Source organism: Tamandua tetradactyla, chromosome X, assembly GCF_023851605.1.
Source record: "Tamandua tetradactyla isolate mTamTet1 chromosome X, mTamTet1.pri, whole genome shotgun sequence".
NCBI lineage: Eukaryota > Metazoa > Chordata > Mammalia > Pilosa > Myrmecophagidae > Tamandua > Tamandua tetradactyla.
In genome coordinates, this window is record NC_135353.1 from 149,681,306 (window position 1) to 149,709,046 (window position 27,741).

The following is a 27,741-nucleotide window of genomic DNA, read 5'->3' on the forward strand; positions in this document are numbered from 1 at the left end:
AATGTGATAAGATTTTCCCACATCCTATTTTCTATATTCAATCTCTTATAAGGTGTTTGTTGTTAGCGCATAACAATCAATGGGCATTCCTGACACAATATAAACACTGACGGAACTAGGCAGCAGGCTACCTGAATCTGCTGGCCCTCTCACCTCTAGAGTATATCACAGATGAAAATTGTAAATAAGTATAGTCAGAAATGGAGGCCTAGTAAGATACCAATATATTATCGAATGTTTATAAAGAAGCTAAGGCCTTTATTTTTACATCTTTCCCACGACAAGAAAATAATCATGTGGAACAGCCCCATCCCCACAACATGAACTTAGTCCTCAAACCAACAGGGGATATACCAAATTGTCATATTCTAGGAAGTATATTGGTATTCCTTTTACCTGAATAATTATATATGAGTTCTCTGATAGATACTTTTCAGGGTGGAAGAGAGATCTTTCTAAAGAGGAAGGAAAGTGCGATGAGCTCAGATAATATAAGTGAAATGAAAGAAAATCAAATCCAGTGGAACTAAAAGAAACAGATGTAATCACCCCATGCAGCTGGGCATAGCTATCTTATGACTGAAGAACAAGGAGTTCTTTGCAAGTCAAAAATTGCAAATCAGTGGGACTCAATACTTAAAAATTGGACTGAAATATTTATGAGAACATTAAAAGATGGGAGAAATTAGAGTAGATAATGTATATGAAAAATTGTAGTGAAGAGAAACACATCCTGTAGAGCCGTATAAGAATGCCAATTTTTATGGGGACTCTCAGACAGGTTCCATTTCTAAAGGTAAATATAATATGGTTCCTCTTTCCTTAATCCAAGTCCTTGCCTCTTCTGCCAAATTCCACTTCCAACTTTTAGCAAAAAGTATAAGATGGTTGAAAATCAGATTGAGCTGATAATTCTTAAACTGGCTAAAATTAATGAAAATGAAAATATAAGGACCTAGGCATTTAAAAAAATTATAAATAACTTTTCCTTTATATAGTCCATTTCACAACTAGTAAAGTGCATCAAACAGGAACTTCCAATTCCTTAGATGACTACAAAGGCATATGACAAAGATACAGTATTAGATGAAGCTTATACATAAGCTTTTAAAAACTCCATTTCCCACTCTTTACAAACTTAATATTGACCAGAAGGCAGTTTTTCACTTAAGATCTTTGTAAACCAAGCAGTTAAGTGAAAACTTCCAAGACAACTTTTGGAACACTTTAATCAACAGACTGGAAGTATACAAATGGATTTTCAAATAGAACCAGTGCTTCAAAGAATGTGCTCTAACACGAAAATGTCCATACCTCACAATGAGAACCAGCCAGATGGAGGAAGGTAAAAGATTAAATCAGAGTGTGGAGGCTGGATGCAGTGAGAGAGAAAGAGCTGAAGGAATGATTTATCAAAACAAGCTCAACTGATATCTTCAACTTCCAGAATCCCTGGGCCCTAACTGGTGATTTATGACAGACATGGTATTTGGTCACAAAGAACAACAGTGGGTATCTGCTATGTCTGAAATGGGGAGAGAGCACAGAACTCTGTGAAGATTGGAAACAAGTAACACTATGATAATACGGTATAGGGTATGAGGCTGTGAGAGCCCCAAGGGGGCTCTGTGCTCATTTGTGCCAGGCGCCAATCACAACACAGAGCAAGGTACCATGAAAAATTACTCAAGATACCAGTTTAGTGGAAGAGCTAGAGTAACTAAAGAAAGGGCTTCCAAGGAAAAGGTCCAGCTGACAGAGAAAATACATCTTCAAGCACTGGGATAACTAAGGTGCCAAACTCAGAGTAGGTAGAAGGAGTCTTCTATGGTTGACTTGCAGAAGTTAATCTTTCTTCACAGAGAGGACCAGAGCATTCAGTTCTCTAGACAGTTTTATTGGTCTTGACCTTGTCCCTACAAAGAAAATAAAAGTAATATCCATATGAATTTATGAGTTCCATCACCTCTATTTTACTCAGGACTTATACAGAGCATTTAGTTACAGTGACAATTCAAAAACCTTGCCTTATCTCAAGATTATTTGATGGTTTCTACAGAAAAAAAATTACCATTTAGTAACTTACATATACTTTAAAATAGTTCTTCACTCAGTTAAAAACCTGATTAGAAAAATGAGGAAATACTGCTAATGTATATAGGATTCCTCTTTTGGGGTGATGAAGAAGTTCTAAAATTAGATACTGATGAGGGCTGTGCAATTCTGTGAACATAATAAAAACTACTGAATGTTATAACTTTAAAAGGGTGAATTTTGTGGTATGTGAATTATATTTCAATAAAGCCATTACTAAAAAAATCTGATTGGAAAATATATTTTCTCAAAATCTCTCATATATAAACATCTAGGGAATTTACCACACCTACTAAATATTTTCCCCAAATCTTCACCAATTATCAAATTTATAAAATTTAACACTTTCGTCGGGCTAAGCATTTCAGAATTTTAAAACTTGCTTTCTGCCAAAATATGTCTAATAATGTATTAGAAATTAAGACTTATACCCTGTATATTAACAAATGATATTGAAACAATATTCAATTTGTTGTGTTTTTTCTTTTACAACCTAATTGGAACTTATTATTTCTGAAGACTGCTTTCTGCACTACTCAGATTATTCTACCTATCAGAGAAATAGTTTGAATTAACAGGTTATGTTGATGCCCAACATGCTATTTCACTTCTATACAGAGAAAATGGAATCAAGGGAAATTGAGCCAAGTGTTTTAGCTTAATCTTAGCTGGGGAGGGGATGAGGAGGGGGATATAGTTCATGATTTGAGATGAGGTGGCCAGTCCACCAATACTGTACAGAAGCCCATCACTACATTTCCACAGAAAAAAACAAATATCAGTATGAGATACCTTTATATCATTCAGTGGAAAAGACCAATGCTACTGCAATGGTACAAAAAAGCTATATAGAATATATTTGCCTATAAATACTTTTCTGTTACATTAAGAACCAAGGTTTTCAGCAAACCTGTGCCTAAACTATACTTCAATGATGCTTTTTTTTTTTTCATGGGCAGGCACCAGAAATCGAACCCGGGTCCTCTGGCATCGCAGGCAAGCATTCCTGCCTGCTGAGCCACCGTGGCCCGCCCTTCAATGATGCTTTTAAATGGAATTTACTTGGCTTTTATTTTCCTTTTTAAAAACTTGGTTTTAAAATATACTGCTTTTTGTTGGCTTGATGAGTGTATGATATAAATTGACATTTAAGAATCAAATTAATCTGTTAATTCAGCTATTCATCTGGCTATAACTGCCCTTACTTTGCTGCCTGGGATAGCTCGTTTATTATTTATCATTTTGCTCTGTTTCAGTTAAGAATTCTTTTACTTTAAATTTCTTGACTAGTTTTAGTAAAAAAAATTATGTTTAAGCTGTATTACCCCTCACCTTACTATCTCAGGCAATGTCCAAAATCTCCTCACAATTTGATCTAGTGAATAAAGCTGCTGTCTTCTTAAAGGGAAAGGACAGCAGAGGTGACCTTCTACTTCTGACTTAATCAAACTTTCATTTAAAAGTTAGTTTATTTTTGGAATTTTTTTCTATATGCAATTTCTAATTTAAATATGAATTATTTTGTGATGCTTAAAATTTCTCAGATTTGAGTATTTGCTTTAAAAAAAAAAAAAAAAACAAGGTTTTCAGGGTATGAAGAAATATATCCAAATAAAATATATGAAGGAGAAACACGTCAATGATAAAACAGAATAAAAAATTCAATGTGAACTTCTGATTTTTTTTAAAAAATAAATATTTTATAGGTCTGTCCGGAGAAAGGTCCTATAAAGGATATAATGAGCACTCCTGGCTTCCAACTAGATCTCTAATATTCATTAAAAGGAAATTATACTTTGACAGAAATAGCTGATTCCAGGACAGGGCAGGGGAAGTATAAGATGAACCTAGGATATCATCTTGAGGTGGAAAGCAAGGAGGCTTTAAAAAACTAATTTTGGCAATGGAATGTATAGGATCCAGCTCAAAATAGCTCCCATTGGCCAAAGGTGTACCAATCTAAGCATCAAAAAGAACAATTACCATTACATATAATAACATGGATGAATTTCACAGAAAGACAGACATGAACAAATACAACCATTTTTCCTTTTATGTTAAGTTCAAGAAGAGGCAAAACTTACTTATGGTGATAGAAGGGAAAATAACGGGTACTTTACATGGGAGAGGAAAAGAGTTTGAATAGAAAGGGGTCTTTTGGAGTGCTAGAGGAGGCAGAGATGTAAAAATTCATCATGCTACAAATAAGACTTGTATACTTTATGTATATATATATTAAAATAAAAATAATATGGACTCAATAAAAATAAATATGGACTGAAATATATCAAAGCAATGAAAATCTATAATATCCATAATAAGACTCAAAACAAAAGCCAGAAACTCATTTGTCACCATTTAAGGTAGCTTTTAAAGCAAAGTCATACCTTGAAAATTGGTAATTAAAAGGAAATACTTAAATTCTTATCCTTTGCCTTGACTGGAGGAACTTTGGTTCAAGGTACCCAAATGGCCTTAGTTAATGAGGAAGAGCTTTACTTTACAGGAGTATATCAGTTAATAATTGTCAAAAAAGTAGTATTTTTAAAAATATTGCCAAGCCACAAATACTAATAAAAGTATGTGTTCAGGTCAAAATGATCAACTGGTATAAAAACCATTAAGTGAATGGTGATGGGTAACTGTACATTCATACAGGGCCAAAATAATACCACACAGATTACTTCCTAGTTGAAAAGGAATAAGAAAGTCAACACCTAAACCACAGTCAATCTCAACATCACTAAGGATGGAGCAACTAAATATCATGGATCTCATAGTATAATTTTGCAACAGCACTTAAGAAGTATTCTAGGAAAAAAGTGCTTAATTTGAATCCACTGAATCTTTAGATCAACTTTCAGTTTACAAGAAATACAGGGAATGGGGAACAAACTAAATGACATTGCAAAGAAGAAAAACAAAAGGAGGTGGGACATTTTGCATGTCTCTCGAGAAAACAGAATTATTCTAGATTAAAAACAAGTTGAGATACAACCAGAAGTGTCATGTGATCCTTGAATGTACCCTGGTTTAGACAAATCAAATTAAAAAGAGAATTTTAATGACACGGAAATTTATCGATATGGAAAGGGGGTGACAGTTAAATGAAACAGGTTATAAAACGGTATGTTAGTATGATTTCGTTTTTTTAAAAAATAACAATGGTAGTATCTGGCTTGTGGGAATCCAGTGGCCTTTTTTTCTCTTTTTTTGCTTATATTTTATAATATTTTACACAGCACATCTGTTGCTTTTATATTAATAAAAGGTTATTTTAAAAATTGTATTGTGGTAACATATATACGTGTGTATATACACACACACACATAAAAATAAATAACTCAAAATTTCACCTTTTAACCACTTTTAAGTATATAATTTAGTGGTATTTAGTCACAGTGTTGCACAACCACCACTACCTCTTATTACTAAAACTTTTTCATCACCTGAACTGAAACCCATACTCATTAAGCACTGAAACCCATACTCATTAAGCAATAATTTCCCCCTCCCCTTGATAACTTCTAAGCTACTTTCTATCTCCGAATTTGCTTATTTTAGATACTTCATGTAAGTGGAATCATACAATATCTGTTCTCTGTGTCTGATTTACCTCACTCGACAATGTTTTCAAGGTTTATCCATGTTGTCGTATTTATCAGAACTTCATTTCTGATAAAATGTTATTTTCAGTTAAACAAATAAACAAAATCCTTACTGCTACTAGTAGAGTGTGAGCTTACAAGTAGCTAGAAGGAAAAAAAGTTAGAAACTAAAGATTGAATTATGTCCCTTATTACTATAAATCAGTGAAATTCACTATTCTGTGATTATTAATAATTTAACTTAATTTGTTTAATTTCCATCCACAAAATCTCTTTATAGAGTCTTCTGAAAATCTTTTACGGAAGACAACAAATTGAAAACTCAATTACTTTTTAAATAAAATTCATAGCAGGACAAGCCCTTGCTTCCTGCTGTTAAGACCGCTCACAGCTCTACAGTCCTAAAACAGAGGGTCTCCATTCAAAAGGCCACTCTGACTACCCAAGTTTTGCTAGACTTCCTGTCTGAGGTGAAAAATTTGTTTCAACCTATCTTTCCCTAAGGTTCACTTTGCTTTTCCATCGATAAATTTGCAAAGAACACACGGCTGAAAAATCTCAACTGTCTGACTGGTACATTCTGGAAGAAAAACAATGTTTTATAATAAAATTCAAAGTGGAAAATTACTGTTTAGCCCTGTATTTTGAAGCATCTCTGGGTTCTCTGCTAGGATTGCTCCAATCATCAGCTTCAGGTGTGGTCTTGTAATGGCGCCATGCTGACTTATTAAAGACTGGTAGTCTCTCAAATGATTCACTTGAAAGAGCCTATTGGAAAAATAAAAATATACAACAGAGGGCCACAGTGTTATTTTTCTCACGTGAAATACAAACTCAAAGTTTACTATTTAAAACATTACAAACTATAACATATTTGTGCAACTACATTAAAGTTACCTTTTGGTAGTTTACTTAGATTGGACAGGATAAAATTAAAGTATAGCTAAAGGAAACATTCTACTAATTCAAAACCAGTACTGAAGTATAAGGGGTAGAATAAAATATTTTAATTCAGTTAGTACTGCTTTGAAATACTCAACTGTCTTGACTGTAGGGCCTTAGCTCAAGTGCTATAATTCACAGGGCAACTGTTCTCCCAAAGGGCCCAGAAAGAAGTAAAGTTTCACACATACCAGAGTTACAAACATAAGCCCATAAAGTAATATCAAATATCACTTCACTTAGATGCACTGGCATCTAAAACAAATAGTCCAAATAACTGGTTGAATTATGGTATAACATATAGTAACATACTATAAAGGAATGAGTCAGTTCTATAAGAATTTGTATGGAAGGATCTCCAGGCCATATTGGGAAATACGAGAACGTCTTATGCTTATAAATGCAGAATCAACTCTAGAAGGATCCACCAGAAACTGGTACCCATGGGTACATCTGGGGAAGAGAACTGGGTGGCTGAGGGACAGTGGTGGGAGAAGCTTGGTTTCCCCTTCTGTAGCTTTTAAATTTTATGCTATGTGCCTATATTACCTATTCAAAAATACTCCAAATAATCTCGAGTTTAGAAATAAAAGTTCAACAACACTAATGAATGAGAAAAACTGTTATTACAGAGGACTTTGTTATTAGGTTGACCTTTTATATAACCATATTATGATTAGTGAATTCTTATAACTTTGGGAAAGTTAGGATGTTTTTAAAGCAAAAGACTAAAGATATCAGTTTATGAAAATCTTTTAGGATTAGTCCTTTCAATTTAAGCAATTTAATAAAATCACAACTTAATTAAATCACAATTTTAAAAGAATATTTTTGTTGTGAAATATATATACAAAAAAAAAGAAAGACGTAATAATTTCCAAAGTATACTTTAACAAGCAGCTACAGAACAGATTTCAGAGTTTGTTATTAGTTGCCATTCTACTACTTCAAATTTTTCCTTGTAGCTGCTCCAAAACACTGGAGGCCAAAAGAAATAACAACATAATGATTTAGCAGTCATACTGATTTGTTAAATCCAATTTTCTCTGTTATAACTCCTTTGATCTTTTTCCCAATCTAGAGGGATCTTCTGGCAATGCCCAGTCTGACTTTTTCATGCTCAGAAGAAGTGCTGGAACTGAAGGTTAGGAGGATCTAATTAGTTGATAATCTTGGAGAGGCTGGTCCCTCTGGATTTCAGCATTTATCTGGCCTAGGAACCCTATAGAAATTATAGGTTCCAGGAAAGCAAACTTAGTGCATGAAACTTTTATAGAGTCTCAATTTGAGTCCTAAGTGTTATTAAGAGTTAACAGGATGGTATTGGTTGAGGCTCACAAACCATGGCAGTTAGCACTATCTAACTGAAGCTTGTATAAGAGCAGCCTCCAGAATAAGCTCTCTATCTGATCTCTCTTAGCCACTGATGCCTTATTTTATTGCACTTCTCTTTCCCCTTTCCGTCAGGAAGGCACTGTCAATCCCATGGTGCCAGGGTCAGACTCATCCCTGGGGGTCATATCCCAAAGTCAGGGAGACCTTCACCCCTGAATGTCATGTCCCATGTAGTGGGGAGGGTAATAATTTTCCTTGCAGAGTTGGGCTTAAAAGAGAAAGAGAGAGGCCACATTAGAGCAACAAAAGGGTTTTCCTGGAAATAATTCTTAGGCTTCGTTACATGTAGTCTTAGCTTCTTCACTACAGAAGTAAGTTTTATAAGGGCAAGCCTCAAAATCAAGGGCTTGGCTTATTTTCTTGGGAGTCCCCAATGGTTGAGAGGATACATGGGGTTTCCCAGATGGGAAAATTTAATAGTTTCTTTTTTGTTGTTTTTCCTTTGGACCCCATCACAACTCTTTTAAAAAATATTTTTTAAACATTTTTTAATTGTGAAATATAACATATGTACAAAAAAAGGAATGAATTTCAAAGTACATTGTAACAAATAGTTACAGAACAGATTTCAGAGTTTGGTATAGGTTATAGTTCCACAATTTTAGGTTTTTCCTTCTAGCTGCTCCAAGACACTAAAGACTGAATGAAATATCAGTATGATGATTCAGCAGTCATACTCATTTGTTAAATCGTATCTTTGTTGTTATAACTCCTCCTTCTTTGATCCTTCTCCCAGTCTTGAGGGGTATTTGGGCTCTGCCCTTTCTAACTGTTTTCATGCTGGAAAGGGGCGTTGGTAATATGGAATAGAGGGATGGAACTAGGTGATATTCTTGGAGAAGCTGGTCCCTCTGGATTTCAGGACTTAACTGGCCTAGCAACCCACCTGGAGGTTGTAAGTTTCTGGAAAATAATCTCAGTATATGAAACTTCTTCAGAATATCAGATAAAGCCCTAGGTGTTCAGTAGCACTCTTAATTTTAGACAATTTTCATTAGTCTCTAGAGACAAAGAACTAACAAACACAACTTCACCAAACATCAAATCAAAACTACCCCTTATCTCTCGCCCTCAACAAATTGGTTATCCCTTGTAGTGCTGTGGTAGTTGATGTCTTCCTGTAAGCTAATGGCCATAACATGCAATTTTAGTTTACTCCCTATACCCCTGTACTATTACTGATTATTTGCCCAATATCCAACCTTTGAAACAGATCATGTGAGAACTTATTTATAATTATAGATTTAATCAGTGGATACATGGTACTATATATCCTCTTTCAATCTTTTTCACTTTCAATATGGTAATATTATCTATAACCCCATTAATTAGTTACCATCACTTCTATCTGTTCCCTTGCATCTAAGTTCAACCTCATTGGGTAGACTTTCCTCTATCTCTAGCTTCTGTGTACCTCTAGGCCTGCTATATTCTACACGTAACCTCTGAGATTACCTTTACCAGAGTCATGATAGCAGAATCATGCAGTGTCTATTCTTTTATGTCTGACTTACTTTGTTCAGTATTATGCCCTCAAGGTTCATCTCCACATTGTCATATGCTTCAGGGCCTCAATTTGTCTTACTGCTGCAGAATATTCCATTGTATGCATATACCACATTTTGTTTATCCACTCATCTGCTGATGGGCATTTGGATTGTTTCCATCTTTTGGCAATTGTGAACAGTGCCACTATGAACACTGGTGTGCAATTGTTCGTGTCACTGCCTTCAGCTCTTCTGAGTATATATCGAGTAGTGGTATTGCCGGGTCTTAGAGCAACTCAATATTTAGTTTTCTAAGGAATCGCCAAACTGTTTCCCATAGCAGCTGAACCATTATACATTCCCATCAACAGTGAATAACTGTTCCAATTCCTCTACATCCTCTCCAACATTTGTACTTCTCTGTTTGTTTAATAGCAGCCACTCTTACAGGTGTGAAGTGGTATCTCATTGTCACCTTAATTTGCATTTCTCTTATAGCTAATGAAGATGAGCACCTCTTCATGGGCTTTTTAGCCATCTGTATTTGCTCTTAGGAAAAGTGTCCATTCATATCCTTTGCCCATTTTGGAACTGGGCTGTATAATTTCCTTTGTGTACACAAGATATGAAGCCTTTATCCAGTATGTGGCTTCCAAATATTTTTTTCCACTGAGTTGGCTACCTCTTTACCTTTTTGACAGTCATTTGAGACACAGGAACTTCTGATTTTAATGAATTCCCATTTATTTTTCCTTTCACTGCTTGTGCTTTAGGTGTAAAGTTTAAGACACTACCTATTACTAGATTTTGAAGATGTTTCTCTATATTTTCTTCTAGAAGATTTATGGTATTGGCTCTTATATTTAAGTCTTTAATTCATTTTTAATTATTTTTCGTATAGGGTGTAAGGTAGGACTCTTTTATTCTTTTGGCTACTGAGATCCAGATCTCCAATGCCCATTTATTGAAGACTATTCTGTCCCAGTTCAGCGGATCTGGGGATCTTATCAAAGATCAATTGTCCATAGGTTTGTTGGTCTATCTTCACACTCTCATTCGATTCCATTGGTCGATACTTCTATCTTTGTGCCAGTACCATGCAATTTTGACCACTGTGGCTTTATAGTTAACCTTTAAAGTCAGGAAGTGGCAGTCCTCCCATTTCACTTTCCTTTTTAAGGATACTTTTAGCTATTTGAGGTCTCTTTCCTCTCCAAATAAATTTGATAACTAGCTTTTCCAAGTCTTCAAATAGGTTGCCGGGATTTTTCTTGTTATTGCATTGAATCTGTAGATCAATTTGCATAGAATTGATATCTTAATGACATTTAACTTTCCTGTCCATGAACATGTAATGTCTTTCCATCTATTTAGGTCATTTTTTAAAAATTTCTTTTAGCAATGTTGTGTAGTTCTCTGTGTCCAAGCCCTTGACATCCCTGGTTAGGCTTTTTCCTAGATAGCTAATTCTTTTGGTTATTTTGAAGGGAATTTTTTCCTTGTCTCCTCAGATAGGTCATCACCTGTGTATAGAAACTGATTTTTGCGCATTAATCTTGTATCCCACCACTTTACTGAGTTTATTAGCTCAAATAGCTTTGTCGAAGAGTTCTCAGGATTTTCCAAGTATAGGATCATCATCTGTAAATAATGAAAGTTGCACTTTTTCTTTTCCTATTTGGAAGCCTTTTATTTCTTTCTCCTTTCTAATTGCTCCAGCTAGGACTTCTAGCACAATGCTGCGTAATAGTGTTGACAATGGGCAGCCTTGTCTCCTGCCCAATCTTAGGGGGAATACTATCAATCTCTTACTCTTAAGTATAATGCTGGCTAGGGATTTTTCATAGGCCCTTTATGATACTGAGGTAGTTTCCTTTGAGTCCTACCCTTTTGAAATGTTTTTTATCGAAAAAGGATGTCAAGTTTTGTCAAATGCTTTTTCAGCATCAACTGATATGACCATATGATTTTTACCTTTAGATTTGTTAATGTGCTGTATTATGTTGACTGAATTTCTTGGGTTGGACCACCTTCATTCCTGGCATAAATCCCACTTGGTTGTGACCTATAGATCTTTTAATTGTCATTGGATTTGACGTGCTAATATTTTGTTGAGAATTTTTGCATCTCTGTTCATTGGGGAGGCTGATCTGTAGATTTCCTTTCTTGTAGCATCTTTATCTGGTTTCAGTATTAGAGTGATGCTAGCTTCATAAAACAAATTAGGCATTGTTCCTTTTTCCTCAATTTTTTGGAAGAGTTTGAGCAGGACTGGTATTCGTTCTGATAAAATCCCCCTGTAAAGCCATCTGGTCCTGGGCTTTTCTTTGTGGGAAGATTTTTGAGGGCTGACTGAATCTCTTTATTTGCAATTGGTTTGTCGAGATCTTCTATTTCTTCTCAATAGAGGTAGTTTGTGTGTTCTTAGGAATTTATACATTTCATCTAAGTTGTCTAGTTTGTAGGCATATAGTAGTTCATAGCATTCTATTATGATTTTTAAAATTTCTTCAGAATCCATGGTAATGACCCCCCTCTCATTTCTGATTTTGTTTATTTGCGTCCTCTCTTTTTTTCATTGTCAGCCTAGCTAGGGGTCCATCGATTTTATTGATTTTCTTAAAGAATCAACTTTTGGTTTTATTGATTCCTTCTATAGATTTTTTTTTCTCCAGTTCATTTATTTCTGCTTTAATCTTTGTTATTTCTCTTCTTTTATATGCTTTGGGGTTAGTTTGTTATCTAATTTCTCCAGGTGAGCAGTTAAATCCTCAATTTTTGCTCATTTTTTTAATATAGGCATTTAGGGCAATAAATTTCCCTCTCAGCACTGTCTTTGCTATATCCCAGTTCTAATATGCTTTATTCTCATTATCACTCATCTGCAGATATTTACTGATTTTCCTAGCAATTTCTTCTTTGACCCACTGATTATTTAACAATATGTTGTTTAATCTCCATATATTTGTTTAAGCTCTGGTTATTTGGTGATTATTAATTTCCAGCTTCATTCTGTTGTGGTCAGAAAAAGTGCTTCGGGTAATTTCAATCTTATTAAATTTATAAAGGCTTATTTTATGTCCCAGCATATGATCTATCCTGGGGAACATTTCATGTGCACTAGAGAAGAATGTATACCCTGGTGTTTTGGGATGTAATGATCTATATATGTCTATTAGGACAAATTCATTTATCACATTGTTTAGATTCTCTATTTCCTTGTTAATTCTCGGTCTGGTTGCTCTATGTATAATGGAGATTGGAGTATTGAAGTCTCCCACTATTATTTTGAAACTTCTATAGCTTCCTTCAGTTATGCCAATGTTTACCTCACATACTTTGGAGCTCCTTGATTGGGAGCATAAACATTTATGATCATCATTTCTTCTTGGTGAACTGTCCCTTTTATTAATATGTAATGTGCTTCTTTGTCTTTTTACGATGTCTTTACATTTAAAGTCTATTTTATCCGATATTAGTATAGCTACTCCTGCTTTCTTTTGGTTATGGCTCACGTAGAACATCTTTTTCCATCCTTTCACTTCCAATCTATTTGTGTCCTTGGGTCTAAGATGCATCTCTTATAAATAGTATATAGATGGATTATATTTTTTAATCCATTTTGCCAATACATACCTTTTAATTGGTGAGTTTAGAATGTTAATGTTAAAAGTTATTACTGTAAAAGCAGCTCTTGGATCTAACATCTATCCTTTGGTTTTAATTTATCAGATCTATATATTCTTTACCCTCTCTCTCTCTTTTTATCCTTTAAGTTACCCTTACTGGTACTCCTCAATTCTGTGCCCTCCTCTAGACCTCCCTCTCCAGTCTTTTTTTTTTCTTCAGCTGACAGGACTCCCTTTAGTAATTCTTAGAGGGCAGGTGGCTTGTTGACTAGTTCTCTAGTCAACAACTAGTTATCTTCGAAGATTATTAATCTCTCCCTCAATTTTGAAAGACAATTTGGGTTGTTGTTCAGTCAAGACAATTCTTGACTGAAAGCCTTTTTCATTCCGGATCTTAAGTATATCATACCTCTGCCCTCTTGCCTCCATTTGCCAGTTTGATTTGTCTGTTTCTTGGAGTAGGCCTATTTGGATTTATTCTATTTGGGATTTGCTGAGCTTCTTTGATTTGCTTATTTATGTCTTTTATAAGGGTTGGGAAGTGTTCCCCAATTATATCTTCAACTAACCTTCCCATGCCTTTATCTTCTCTTCTCCTTCTGGGATACCAATGATTCTTATATTGGTGTGCTTTTTGTTGTTCATCATTTCCCTGAGATCCAGTTCCATTTCTTCCATTTTTCTTGCCATCTGTTCTTCTGTGTGCTCTAGTTCAACTGTTCTGTCCTGTAGCTCACTTATTCTTCCTTCTGCTTCTTTGAATCTGCTATCATGTGTCTCTAGTATATTTCTAATTTGGTCTACTGTATCTTTCATCTCTGTGAGATCTGCCACTTTTCTATTTGATCTTTTGAATTCTTCTTTATGGTCTTCTAGTGTCTTCCTAATTTCTGTATAAAGATTCTTGAGTAGTTGTTCCATATTCTGTGTCTCCTCTATTGCTTTGATTTTGGTCATTTGGTTGAGCCATTTCTGCTTGGATTTTCATGTGCTTTGTGATTTTCTGTTGTGCTCTGGGCATATGACTTTCTTAATAAGGTTATTCTGCAAGTTGGTTTCCTTCACTCATCTGAAGTTTTGTATTTATTTGGTTTTACACTGAAAGTTTTCTATTGCAATTGGTTCCCCTGATCTCATGTAGGCAGTACAATTCAAGTTGAGGGTCTATTAAAAGCTAGGCAGGAGTGCACGGCAGTTCAGTGGCAGAATGCCCACCCACCATGTGGGAGACCTAGGCTCAATTTCCAGCCTGTGTATCCCCCAAGACAAAGAATACAATATGTATTTTTGAAAACACACCTCAGCAACAGCAGGCCCTGAAGTCAGAAGGAGAACATCCCAAGCTATATTGGGTATGAACTCAGACTGATGTCCACCGATAAGAAAAAATTTCAAATAATAAATAAAAATAGAAATATATAAAAATAAAAATAAAATAATTAGAACAATAAAACATAGAAGAAATACATTTAAAAAAACAAAACTGAGTTTGCCTGACTGCACTTACCACTTCTTCTCAGCAGGTGGCATTCCTGAGACACTGCCTCCCCTAAGGTCTGCCCCACCTCAAATGCAGTTGGGAAGATGGCATGTGCAGTACGGCAGTGGGATAGGGGAGCTGATCACAATGCCCAATGGATCCACCGTTCACCACATACAACAGGATAGATATTTGCAGGTGTTGCTGGCCCCAGAGCCACATGAGGAGGTTTCCCCAGCTAGCAGCTGAGGCAGGCAGAAGTGGAGTGATGGTCCACTCCCTTGGATTCACACTTCCCCAAGCACTGACACCTGCCCCCGGGGGGGGGGGGGGGGTCATGGCGATCAGATCCACCCTGCTCTGCTCATCCTAATCTCCCTGCTTCTCTTCTCCCTAAGAAATATTGAAGGCCCTCTTCAATCATTCACCCCAGCCCCATCCCCACCCTATGACTGCAATCCTGGTCATTTTTTCCCCATTCCCTGGTGAATCCAGCCTACCCTACTCCACCATCTTTCCAGAAGCACAATTTGTTTTTAAAAAGCAACATTTTAACTTTTATATCTCCATGTTTCTTATTCTGCTATACTTCTGCATAAAATCAAGGATAAGAGATAACATTTTTCACATGAAATGTAAGTAAATGTGAGCTCTATATAGGAGATGATAAAGTGTTATTCTTCATTTGTTTTGGGAAATTACAGCTTTAAAAAGTAAAGATTCCTTCATAGTAAGAGAAATAGAATGTAGTACCTTCAAATAAATTACAGCATCAGTACCCACTCCTTCCATGGAATAAAGTTTCAGATCTCCTTGAAAATATCTAGCATACAGACGAGAAATTGGCAAACCATAACCAAATCCAGCCTATTGAGAAAAGAAAATTAATACAATGAAACAGGCACACAAATGCTTACCCGTCTGGTATGAGGAGCATTCAGAGAAGATTAAAAATAAATTCGTGATTCAGATTTAAATCACATAAATTATTGATTCTTTATAATGACTGGTTATGCTCATCTACTGCAAGCAATCTTTTTGTTTTCACCCAACAAGACACTTTAGATGTATTTGGAAAGTAAAAGAAATGTTTCAAATTTTGATTATTTTTCATACCAAGTGAGATTTGATCTGGTAACAAAAATAGCCCACGTCATTTTAATGTTTTGAAATCAGATTTGCCTGCTCTTTGAAACAAAAAAAAAACTATAATTAGTAGCACAGGAGTTCAAATCTACCAATAAACAAGGCTAAAAACGTTGAAAAAGAAAATAATTTTCTGAGAGACTACTTCCCAGCGTTCTGGAAATGCTACAATATTTTGTTATATTGTAGTCCATATTATTTTAGAGACAAAAAAATCTAATACCCTCCCATATCTCTATATCACAAAACTCTCTGTGTTGGTAACAGGTTGCTATAAAAAACTAAACAAAAAAACAACACTCAGATATTTACAAGAACAAAAAGAACACTTGAGACTAATCTTTTGGGGTATGGGGGAAAGATGTCAATCCACGAAGCTTCATCAGTTCTGACAAAGTCTACTGGCAAAGTTAAGGAAGGAGGACAGTGGTCTGAACCAAGCTAAAACATGCAAAGAGTGATGATTGCATGGGTTTTGGGTGCAGACAGACCTAGGTTTAAATCCACTTCCTGTGGAACTCAGAGCTGTTTACTCAATCTCTGTGAGACTGCTTTCTAATTTGAAAATGTAATAAAAAGCTTGACTCAGAGTATCTACAAGGATTAAGTGATTTAATAAATGCAAAGGCTTAGCACAGTGTCTAACACATGAAAAAAACTAAATAAATGGACGATGGTATTATGGCTACTATGGAGCAGCAATTTTACCACATTACATGAATTTCTGCCATTTTCTAAGATCTCGACTTGATACCTTCCACAAGACAGGGCCTAATTTAAAGGGCTGGGTGTGTGAAAGTGTACCCTGTCATTTAAAGGCTTAGTACAGATTGAATGTGGCCAGTAGTAAAGATAAGATAACCCTTATGGTAGATTAAATTATCTATCCTAGGAAAAAAAACATATTCTTAATCTCATTCCTGTGGGTGTGAGCCTATTGTAAACAGGACCTTTAAAGTTGGGTGTGACCAAGTGAATCAGGATAGGTCTTAATCCTATTACTGGAGGCCTTACAGCGGAGGACACAGAAAGAAACCAAGGAGAAGCAGCCAGAAGCTGGAATTCAACCGAACCTGAAAGAAAAAGTAGAGTGGCTCCCCAGGTCACAGGGAAGGCCAAGGAAGCCAAGGATCCCTGGGAGCCAGCACCATACAGTCTTCAGCAAGAAAGTATCACCTTGCTGACACCTCAATTTTGGACTTCTAGCCTGAAAACCAAGAGCTAACAAATTCGTGATGTTTAAGCAAACCCATTGGGTGGTATTTGCTAGCAGACAGGCAAACCAAGACATCCATAGTAATGACTGAAGTAATCACAGCAAAGAAAACAGCATACTCTAGGACATCTGCCTCGTACATTTAAGCAAGGCACAGAGCCTTCCCTCATGTCTAACAGGGAACAGCAGAGGACATGGCAGCCCAACACAATGATGAGTATGAGGAAACGGGTAAGTTCAGAGTGCTATGGAACACAGAAGTGGAGCCTCTAATTTGGATTTGGTAAGGATCAGGAACGTTTTCCCAGAGTGTCAAGGGAACAACAGGAGTTAGCTAGGTGGACATTCCCCCAAAAAGAAAAGTTTCAAGGAACAGAGGTATAAAACTTTAAGCTGTTTGGTGAGGAAGTTATGTTTTCTAGTAGTGAAGATCCACATGCTCAACTTTACAGCTGAGGACATACTAACTGGGAGAGATACTAGTGGAAGCATTTCCTCAAAAGGAGAGGCAACATAGTACACTGAAAAGAACATAGACTTAGCCAATTCCAGTTGTGCTATTAATTAGCTCGGTGACCTTGAGCAAGGTACTAATCCTTTTAGGACTCCATTTTATTTCTTCACCTATAAAATGGGAGGCTGGACACAATTTTTTAAGGTCCCTTACTTCAACTCTTCATTAAAAATAGAAAAAAAGCTTTAACACTATTGTCTGGGTGCTATTTTAAGACCTAGAAAGACAATCCATTTTCCTTTTAAACAACTGGAGAAGGTTCTAGATTGTTTATAATGTCTTTTTTTTCCTTTGACATTTAAGTAGCTACCAGAGCCTGGTCATTAAAATTTGATATTTCATGAATTTTCTGGAATTCTATATAAATGACTTTCCCTCCATCTTCAACATGCTGAGTTAACAAACTGTCTGGAATAAATGATGCAAAGTGTTTGATTTTTATTCATACAAATAAAATATAATCTTACATGCTTATCAGTCAGGTAGGACTCTAAAATGAAACTTAATTCATACCCTGAACCATTTTGCACACTGATACATATGTTGCTATGTTTAATGACAAAGGGCCCAGTTGTTGTTTGTCAATTAGAAACACTCAGCAGGGGAAGAAAGTGTGGCCCTACCAGGATCTAAATGCTACCATGGTAACAAGAGGCTTTTCTCCTGGCCTTAATAGGGCTCTTCAGAGTTAAGACAGAAAGGGCTCTGAAAATGCATATAACACCTACATGTTTTGTGCGAATGTTATTTAATATAAAAATGTTCATGTTTTCATAATTTAACATTTTAATTATATAAACAAATTTGATGATGGAAGTTCAAAGGCTGAGTGATTTTGGCCAGGACTAAGCTGCAGCTATATACTTGATCCTGTTCCTTTGTTCATTTACTATTAAACTTCCATCCCCTCTAAGAGCACTAAGTGGTAAATGGTGCCCCGGTAGCAGTCTTGCCACAGTGATGTGCTTTTTCTCTGTATTTGGGAGCAACATCCCAAAACAGAGTTTCTTAAACATAAACTAGAGAAGAAATCTAAGTCCAAAGGATTCACAAAGAAAGTAGCATAGGCATAAAATTAAAATAAACTGTCACTCTTCCAAACCATTCAGGAAACATTCTAATTCAATGAGGCTAGTGCAACATTCTGGGGAATGAACCAGATCTCTCTGAGTCCCTTCCAGTGTCAAATTTAAGATGCTTACCAAAGGGGCGGCTCTTGTAGGCTCCAGGCTGGGTCTAGGAGCAGTTGAATACATGTAGTTAAAAAGACGATCTATTTTTCGAAGTGGAACACCACCACCTTGGTCACTTATCTGCAATGTACAAATTAAAAAACAAAACAAAACAAAACTAAAAAGTCAATCTATACCATCATCAAATAAAGTACATTATCAGATTGTTCTAAAAACTCCTAATGGCTCTGAACCCCCAATGAAATATGGTTCCTTTGTGAACAGCATGAAACAAAGAAAGCAAAGTAGTGCAGTAGAATCTAACAGGCTTGGTTTGGAGTCTTGTTCAGCCTCAGTTTCCTGAATAGTAATGGGGTTCTAAAGTTTAAACAGGCAACAAACCAAGGATCTAGCACAGTACTTACAAATAAGACACGTAATAAATATCAGTTTCTTTCCCTTTCCTGTGACTTTTCAATGTCTAGATATCATTAAATTAACTGATAATTAAAGTATAAATATAAATAAAGCAGTTACCTTAATGGATAAATCTTCTTTTCCCAAAGTAACAAGGGTCTTAACAGCTGGGTAGCCCTCTTTTCTATCTTCATATAATTCTACTGTTGCTCTCATTGAATTCTAAAATAAGAAGACCTTTTTTTTTTAGCATATCACTGACTTGCAAATCACACTTTTAAAAAAGAAAGTATAGGATTGCTTTCATACAACAATTCTTTTTGTGGGGCAAATATCAGTTGGGTATCTTTCTCCCACTCTAAATAGTTTAGCTAAACATGTGTTTGGAGCAAGGAAAAAAACATTCCTGACACTTAATTTCTCATCTAGTTTTAGCCCCATCTACCATGTTAAATATTTCTTTCCCTTTTTTTTTTTGCTTTTGCTTTAGGGTATTTAAATTATTCAAACTCTCTACCCAAGAGGAATGTTTTTATCACATGTGATGAGGCTGCAGAAACTGATTTTTGCACTTCAAATCCTATTTATCAGCCTGCATTTATAGAGCACCTTTCCTTTAAAGAAGACAGACTGAAAAGATTCATGCTTCCCATAAAAATTAATTGTTGGGCTGAAAAAAACATAGACTAAATCTCAGTTAAAAATTCTGAAAAAGCCACAGCTGTTGAAGAGCAAGTTCACAATTGAATGCCCATCTCAACCTTAAAGTGTTACATCAGTAACATTATAATTTTGGGAGGCAAATCAGCATCACTGATTTTTCAGGTGTTCAATTTAGGGTTTTACACACTGGAAGAAATGAAATTTTAGCTCAAATACCTTGTGCCTATAATACCACTACTGTAAATGCCACTAACTACTGGTTAACCAAAGCAATAGCTTAAACGGCAGAGAGTCCAAAGAGTCTTTTCCTTGTCCTTTTTGGTCCAGATCTTCCCCATCTCTCCCCTCTGCCTCTCAATTCTTCTGAATTGAATCAAATATGTAAAAGGTTCATAGCATCTTTCAGGATTAGAACAACCACTAATGCATCAGTACAGTTGTTCAGAAACAAATATGTATCGACATGTATTTAGTTTTATCTGGCTACTATTAATAAAGTCTTTGCCAGGTTTGGAAACTAAAAAGCTTCTCTAATCTCATAACAGAAGAAAAAAACAGTATGGAGTTTACATAAAATCACCAAAGTACAATTAAGTTTTAAAATCAGTATGTATTAACAAAAAACTATACTGTATACAGTAATTCTTCATCTCACAGTGTACAAATGATAAAACCCCACAGGATATCAGAAATAGAATTTTTAAAATGGTTATGCAAAACCTTTTTCTTATGCTAATCTAATGAATCCATTATGCCCTGAATTGAAGTAATTTAAAATGAAGACTTCTTTCTATGTTTTTAAATTTCACTTACCTTGAACAACTCAAATAGCATGTGGAACAGATGTGAGGGCACATAAACTACCTGAATAGGTTTGTCTGGAGCTTTGGCTGAAAACAGAGACAAAATCGTCAATGAATAAGGACCCAAACTAGAGGAAAGTCAAGAATGATTTTTGCATTCTATGTTCCCCAAGTACATAAAAAAAGAACTCTATAAAAGCCAATTTAAGTTTCCACCTCTGAAGAAGCAGGTCTACAAAAAGCATATGTTTTGGAACTGAGCAAATCTGGGTTGAAATCCCAACTCCTTCACTTACCAACTATATGACCTTGGACCAATTACTCAATCTCTTTGACATTCGATTTCTTCCTGTACAGAATTGGAATATTATGTCCTATATCACAATGTTTTCAGAGTTACATAAGATCATCTAAGTATCACCCAGTGTTTCTCAAGGGGGTGAGTGCCCCTGCCACTGGGCCCAGTGGTAAACCAGGGAAATGGGAAGCCACAAGAGAAAAGGGATACATTCCAGCAAATTAGCCTAAATAGCAATGCCAAAATTTTGTTAAATTACAACAAACAAGGCATACCATATAGCAAGATAAAAGGTTCATGTAACATTTTCTGCCAGCAGCTAGTACACAAACCCCCAGAGACCTACAGTCCTTTTCCATGTATCAGGTATCCTCTGAGGAAAATTTGAAAAACATCAAGCATTAAGAACAGCGTGGGGTATAGAGGTGCTCAAAAATGTACTTCCTCCTCTTTGTGACCCAAACCCACTTAAACTGAAACTACCTGAGCTTTCTCAAGTAGAATAGACATATCCTCCCATGTTATAATTTCAACTTAATCACTCTCACTAATAAGATAAATAATTAACGATTATATGAATTAGAGTTAACATTGGTTTGATATCTAACAATTTACAAACAGCTTTCACATATATTATCCAATTTAATCCTCATAACAACACTGCACAGTTTACAGAGTGGGCAACATTATTATAGGTGAGGAAACAGACCTTAGAGGGGACTTGCTCACAAGAACAGAAGAGGTGCTGAAATTGGACACCTGATCCAAAATCTTTGATTCTGAATCCTGAACCTTCTGATGATCAATTGGTTTTAAAATTACAATATATGCAAATGGCTGAAAACCTTTTCTGGGAGAAAAGAAAAACAACCCATCTCGCCCCCCAAGCCATTACTATTTCTGCATTGGTTCTTTCGGTTGATAATATTTACATTCTTTTCTGTAACCCTATTTAACTATTCTATACTTTGCCTATAGATTCTTTCAAAAAGCTGAAAATCGATGGTACTGGTCACATTATAATTAGGTAAATATCACTGCAGTGTGGCTATCACAGAATCCCTAGACAACATTTCCTTCCCTATAAATCCATTGACATGATTCATGTGACACTTAAAGGAGATCGCTCTCAGCTTAAAGTGAAATGGATTCTCTTTTTTTTTTTTGAGCATCTCTGATTGCTCAAAACCATGCTATGCTTTTTGGTTGCCCTAAGAACTGTCTTTCTTCCTATAGTTTTGTACTTTTCATGGAGTTTCTAACTACCTCTCCTTTTGGGTAACTGGAATGAGAAACATAAGGCTTTCTTCACCATATTATTAAGATCTTCCAGCTTCTTACTTATTATTTCATGGTATCCATTCCATTCTTCAGGACTTTTCAAATCAGGATTTACTGCTTTCCAAACACGCTGCATAGCCATCACCCTAAAATTGTTTTTGGATGAAGTTCTAGAATGTTTCACTATTTTATATCTATATTATATACACCATCAAGTAAGTCAGGAAACCCACCCCAGAAAGGTATGCAAAAAGAGATACATTTCTCAATCTTTACCCATATGACTCACTTGAGTAAAGGTTTGGCTAGATACAAAATTCTGGGTTCAAAATAATTTTCTCCTGGAATTCAGAAGGTCAGTCTTCTGGCAATGACAGTACAGCTGATGAGTTTAATGCCAGTCAGGTTTTTGTTTGTGCTTCTGGCTTTCTCCCAAGGTCTGATTCACCTTGGTCATAATATTTTTATTTAGGAATAAAGAACTGGATTGATCAGTTGAGGCAACTGGTTTTCACTTCCTCTGTGGGGCTCTCCCCTAAAAGAGAAGGTTGACTTGGAGTTCTGTGTACATGTGATCAAGACTTTACAGCAGTCTTTAGGATGAGCAGGTAGAAAGTTGGTCCCCCAAATGCTCAAATGAAGAGGGTTTTACTTGAAGATGCCAACACTCGCATGAACAATCCTAGCTTTACCCAGGTTGTCTCTTGAAGAGAGCACTTTAATTTTTATCCAGAGGAAAAGTCCTGTGGCTGTTTGTAGCCAAAGCACTGCCAGAGTCAAGCATTTCCCATTATCCCTCCAAGCTCTTTTACAGACCAGCTTTCAGTTAACTCCTGCCTTTTGGCTTTCCCTTCTCACCACTCAGATCTGTTCCCAGAGTACCATCATTCAAGGTTAATCTTAGGCAAATCAGGTGCCATCTCTATTGCAGCTTCTTCCTTTGTGGCTTCTTCTGTTCTGTTCTATTAATCACCATACTTCCAGCTGGTCAACCTCTTTCAGAAGTTAGGTTTGTGGTCCACAGTTGACACCCCCTGGTTTCCCTTGCTGTTTTTCTCTGTATTCTTTTACTGTCATTTTAATGGGGCCAAGGAGGAAGCTGAATGCTTAGTCTGTCTTGCACCAAAATGTATGATTAGTTATATAAACATCCTCCTGAATTCAACTTTCTCATGCCAAATTTCAAGAAAAACCTAATCTTAAAATACCTTTTTCAGTCTTTTCTCAGTTCAACCAACATTCTCTAGGGGTCATATGAAGCCATGCTCAATTATTTGTACTTTCTTTGGGAACAATATAGTTTAGATTTCTTTCCAGTCTTTTAATATTAAATGTTTTTGTCCATGAATCTTTCCTATTCCAGGGTCCAATGGCTTTAATAGGTCCAATGGAGCTATTAAGTAATTGTTCCTTAAGAGATGTTTGTTGACTTTCTAAAATTAGACACAATGAATTATGAATTTTCTATCTAAGGGCATAGTTTAAAATGTCAATGGAAAAAAATGGTCCAGGTTTTTCACGCTCAAGACTCAAGAAAAAATAGTCTCTATTTTGCAGTCATTGTTCCAAAAACCGTTAGTTGAAACAACATTTAATAAATAACAATATAAGACTACTTAGGATATAAGGAATTTTATTTTTACATAGTTCTATTAAAAAATGAAACTGTCAGCCAAGCAGAAAAAATACATTTCAGAGAAAAAGTTCCTGGGCATTTAAAGACAGCTAATCAATTTCCAAAGCCAATGGAAAAAGCTGTTAAATACAGTAGACAGTGTGGTTCAAGGTCAGACAGAATTGGATCAAGTCCTGACTCTGGCATTTAATAGCTGCATTAAGTTATTTAACCCATTCAGGTCTCAGCATTCCATCTCTGAAACGGGGACAGTGCATGCTTCACTGGGTTAATGTCAGGATTACATGAGATAATGGTAATAAATTAGTTTACACAGAGCCCTGCCACACAGTAAAGCACTCAATAAATGTTGGCTAGCAGTATAACTAATAATTTCTGAAGTATCAACAGAGTTACCAGAAATGGCTTTTTGATAGTTATACATAACTGCTTAACTGAAAATATCCAATATAGGTAAACTCGAGGTCAAACGTCCCAGAATAAACGCATACCTTTCCTATGAGCCCTTCTATGATCAAGTGTTCTAGTTTGCTAGCTGCCGGAATACAACATAACAGAAACGGAATGGCTTTTAAAAAGGGGAATTTAATAAATTGCTAGTCTACAGTTCTAAGGCTGAGAAAAATGTCTCAATTAAAGCAAGTCTATAGAAATGTCCACTCTAAGGCATCCATGGAAAGATACCTTGGTTCAAGAAGGTCGATGAAGTTCAGGGATTCTCTCTCAAGTGAGAAGGCACATGACGAACACAGTCAGGGCTTCTCTCTCGGCTGGAAGGGCACATGGCGAACACGGAGTCATCGGCTAACTTCCTCTCTTGGCTTCCTGTTTCATGAAGCTCTCTGGGAGGCATTTTCCTTCTTCATATCCAAAGGTCACTGGCTCATGGACTCTCTGCTTCGTGGTGCTGCAGCATCCTCTGCTCTCTCTGAATCTTTCATTCTCCAAAATGTTTCCTCTTTTATAGGACTCCAGCAACTTATGAAGACCCTCCCAAATGGGTGTTGTCACCCAATACAGCTTAACAACCACTCTTGATTAAATCACATCTCCAGGGAGATGATCTGATTACAGTTTCAAACATACAGCATTGAATAGGGATTATTCTACCTTTATAAAATGTGATTTTGATTAAAACATGGCTTTTCTAGGGTACATACATCCTTTCAATCCAGCACACCAAGTAAACACAGCATGAGCTGAAAATTTTTATGTTTCTCACCAAACCCATAGTATGAATCACCTCTTGACAAGAAAGCATAATCCAGCAATGATAGGGGCATGCAAATAGGTCTTATCCTTTCCAAGCCAAACCTGTCTTACAGTAGCCACTCTTTATTAAATGTCCACTATATGCCAGGTGCTATACTTGAGGCACTAGAGTCATTACCTCTATCCTTCCACTGTCCTGAACGGTGAGCTCACAGATGAGGACGCTGATTCTTACAGAGGCGAAGTGACTTGTCTAAGGTCCACATCTTTTAAGTGTCAGATTCGGGATTCCCACTGGCCGGCTAGCTACAAAGCTCACATCTTTCCCCTAAGCGATGCTGCCTTAACATAAGGATGCAGTTATGATAAAACCATCTCTGTCTTTGCAGAAACCAATCATAGGTTGCCACAGATGGCTAGTCAGAAATACTTTAAACCTGATACAAGATAAATAAAATACTGTTATTTTAACACTTCCGCTAAATGTTTTACAGAAAGGATCATAAAGGAAATTTACTATAGCTTTCCCCCAATATTGAGAATTCTAATGATTACTGGTGAAAACTGATGGTGTTCCAACAGTATGTTCTACATAATCCTAGTTTCTACTCTGTCAGGTACTTAGACAGGGAAAGAAAAAAATGTCAATTCAGAAACAAAAGATTTTGTCAAACTAATGGAACTTAAAGTCCCACGTATTAACAAATTGTTCTTTTGGATTAAAGACAGCCTCACTCATACTGAATTCCAGAGCATCAAGCAGCAAGTAGTGTCACTCGGACTAAATCCTGAAGGGGGATGCTATACTATATGCTAATTTACATTGGCTCTGAAAAGTAATCTATTAAGAATCTGGATCTGACATCTCCCTAGAAAACTAAGGAAGCTGTCATAAAGCAGGAAACACATATGCTCTCTTGTTATAAAGCACCAACGTCTACTTAAGGACCAACCTCCAATCTGTACCTCTTACACACAACTTTTTACAGCTAGAGCAATTTCTTAAACATGCTCTCAAAGAACTCTGGCATTCAAGAAATCATATACATATATATCAAGCAAAGCAACAGAAAACTAGGGGCTACCTATAACAAACAGTGTCCATCTATCTTTGTGGTAGCAAATGTGGCTTTAAAAATCACTCACGATGTAAAGCCTAAGAAACCACTGCCTAACACAAGGTCCTGAAAAACTTTCCTTATATTTTCATCTAGGAGTTTTACAGTTCTGGATCTTACATTTAGAACCTTGATACATTTTGAGTTTTGTGTTTTTTTTTGGTATGCTGTGAGGTAGAAGTGTGCCTTCTTTATTTTACAAATGGGCATTCAGTTTGACAAGCACCACTTCTTGAAGAGATTGTTCTTTCCCAATTAAGTGGTCTTTGCGCTCTGGTCAAAAATCAGTTGGAGGGTGCATGTGCAGTTCAGTGGTAGAATGTTTGCCTGCCATGCAGGAGACCTGTTCGATTCCTGGCCCATATACCACGAAAATAAAAATAAATAAGTTAGCCATAAATGTAAGTGTTGATTTCTGAGCTCTTAATTAAATTCCATTTGTTTATACATCTGTCCTTGTGCCTGTACCATGCTGTTTTGATGACTGTGGCTTTAAAATAAGTTTTAAGATAGGGAAGTGTGAGTCTTTCAACTTCATTCTTTTTCAAGATGGCTTTGGCTATTTGGGACCACTTATCCTTCCATGTAAATATGATGATTGTCTTTTCTATTTCTGCAAAGAAGACTTTTGGAATTTTCATGTGGATTGCGTTCAGTCTGTAAATTGCTTTAGGTAGAACTGACATCTTGACAATATTTGTCTTCCAATCCATGAACATGAAATGTCCTTCTATGCATTTAGGTGTTCTTTGATTTCTTTTAGCAATGTGGTATAGTTTTTTGTACACAAATGTTTCACATCCTTGGTTAGATTTAATCCTAGATATTTGATTCTCTTAGTTGCTATTGTAAATGGCTTTGTTTTCTTGGCTTCTTCTTCCTGTTGTTCATTACTAGTGTATAAAAACACCACTGATTTTGGGTTGCTGATCTTGTATCCCATCACTTCAATGAATTCATTAATTAGCTCTAGGAGCTCTGTTGTGGATTTCCCAATATCTCCTGTATATAGGATTATATGATCAGCAAACAGGGAGTGTTTTACCCCTTCCTTTACAAAACAATGCCTTTTATTTCCTTTTCTTGCCTAATTGCTCTGGCTAGAACTTCCAATATAGTGTTAAGTAACAGTGGTGACAGCAGGTATCCTTGTCTTGTTCCTGATCTTACAGGGAAAGCTTTCTTTCACTATTAAGTAGGAGGTTAGTTGTAGATTTTTCATAGATGCCCTTTATCAAGTCGAGGAAGTTTCCTTCTATTCCTAGTTTTCTAACTGTTTTTATCAAGAAGGGGTGTTGCATTGTGTCAAATACCTTTTCTGTGTCAACTGAGAAGATCACGTTTTTTTTTTTCCTGTTCTGTTCATGTGGTGCATTACATTAACTGATTTTCTTATGTTGCACCACGCTTACATACCTGGAATAAAGCCCACTTAATCATGATGTATAATACTTTTGAGGTGCTGCTGTATTTGGTTTGCTAGCATTTTTTGAAGATTTTTGCATCTATGCTCATAAGGAATATTGGTCTGTAATTTTCTCTTCTTATGGTATCTTTTCTGTCTTTGGTATTAAGAGTGGTATTGAACTCAAACTGAATTAGCGGATCTTCCCTCCTCTTCAATTTTTTT

The 27,741-nt window shown here is 36.0% G+C and overlaps 1 protein-coding gene across 2 annotated transcripts in view; it reads right to left on the reverse strand.

The window, feature by feature from the left end:
- Window positions 1-1,212: 1,212 nt before the first annotated feature.
- PDK3 (pyruvate dehydrogenase kinase 3) overlaps window positions 1,213-27,741 on the reverse strand; it is a 368,168-nt gene continuing 341,639 nt past the window's right edge. For both annotated transcript variants that reach the window (XM_077144969.1, XM_077144968.1), the window contains exons 7-12: window positions 20,577-20,653; window positions 19,221-19,322; window positions 18,714-18,824; window positions 15,389-15,502; window positions 6,331-6,470; window positions 1,213-1,916 (exon numbers count right to left, since the gene is read on the reverse strand). In XM_077144969.1, the coding sequence (XP_077001084.1) occupies window positions 1,886-1,916; window positions 6,331-6,470; window positions 15,389-15,502; window positions 18,714-18,824; window positions 19,221-19,322; window positions 20,577-20,653 (575 nt within the window). In that variant the 3' untranslated portion in view covers window positions 1,213-1,885. The remainder of the gene's footprint in view (window positions 1,917-6,330; window positions 6,471-15,388; window positions 15,503-18,713; window positions 18,825-19,220; window positions 19,323-20,576; window positions 20,654-27,741) is intronic.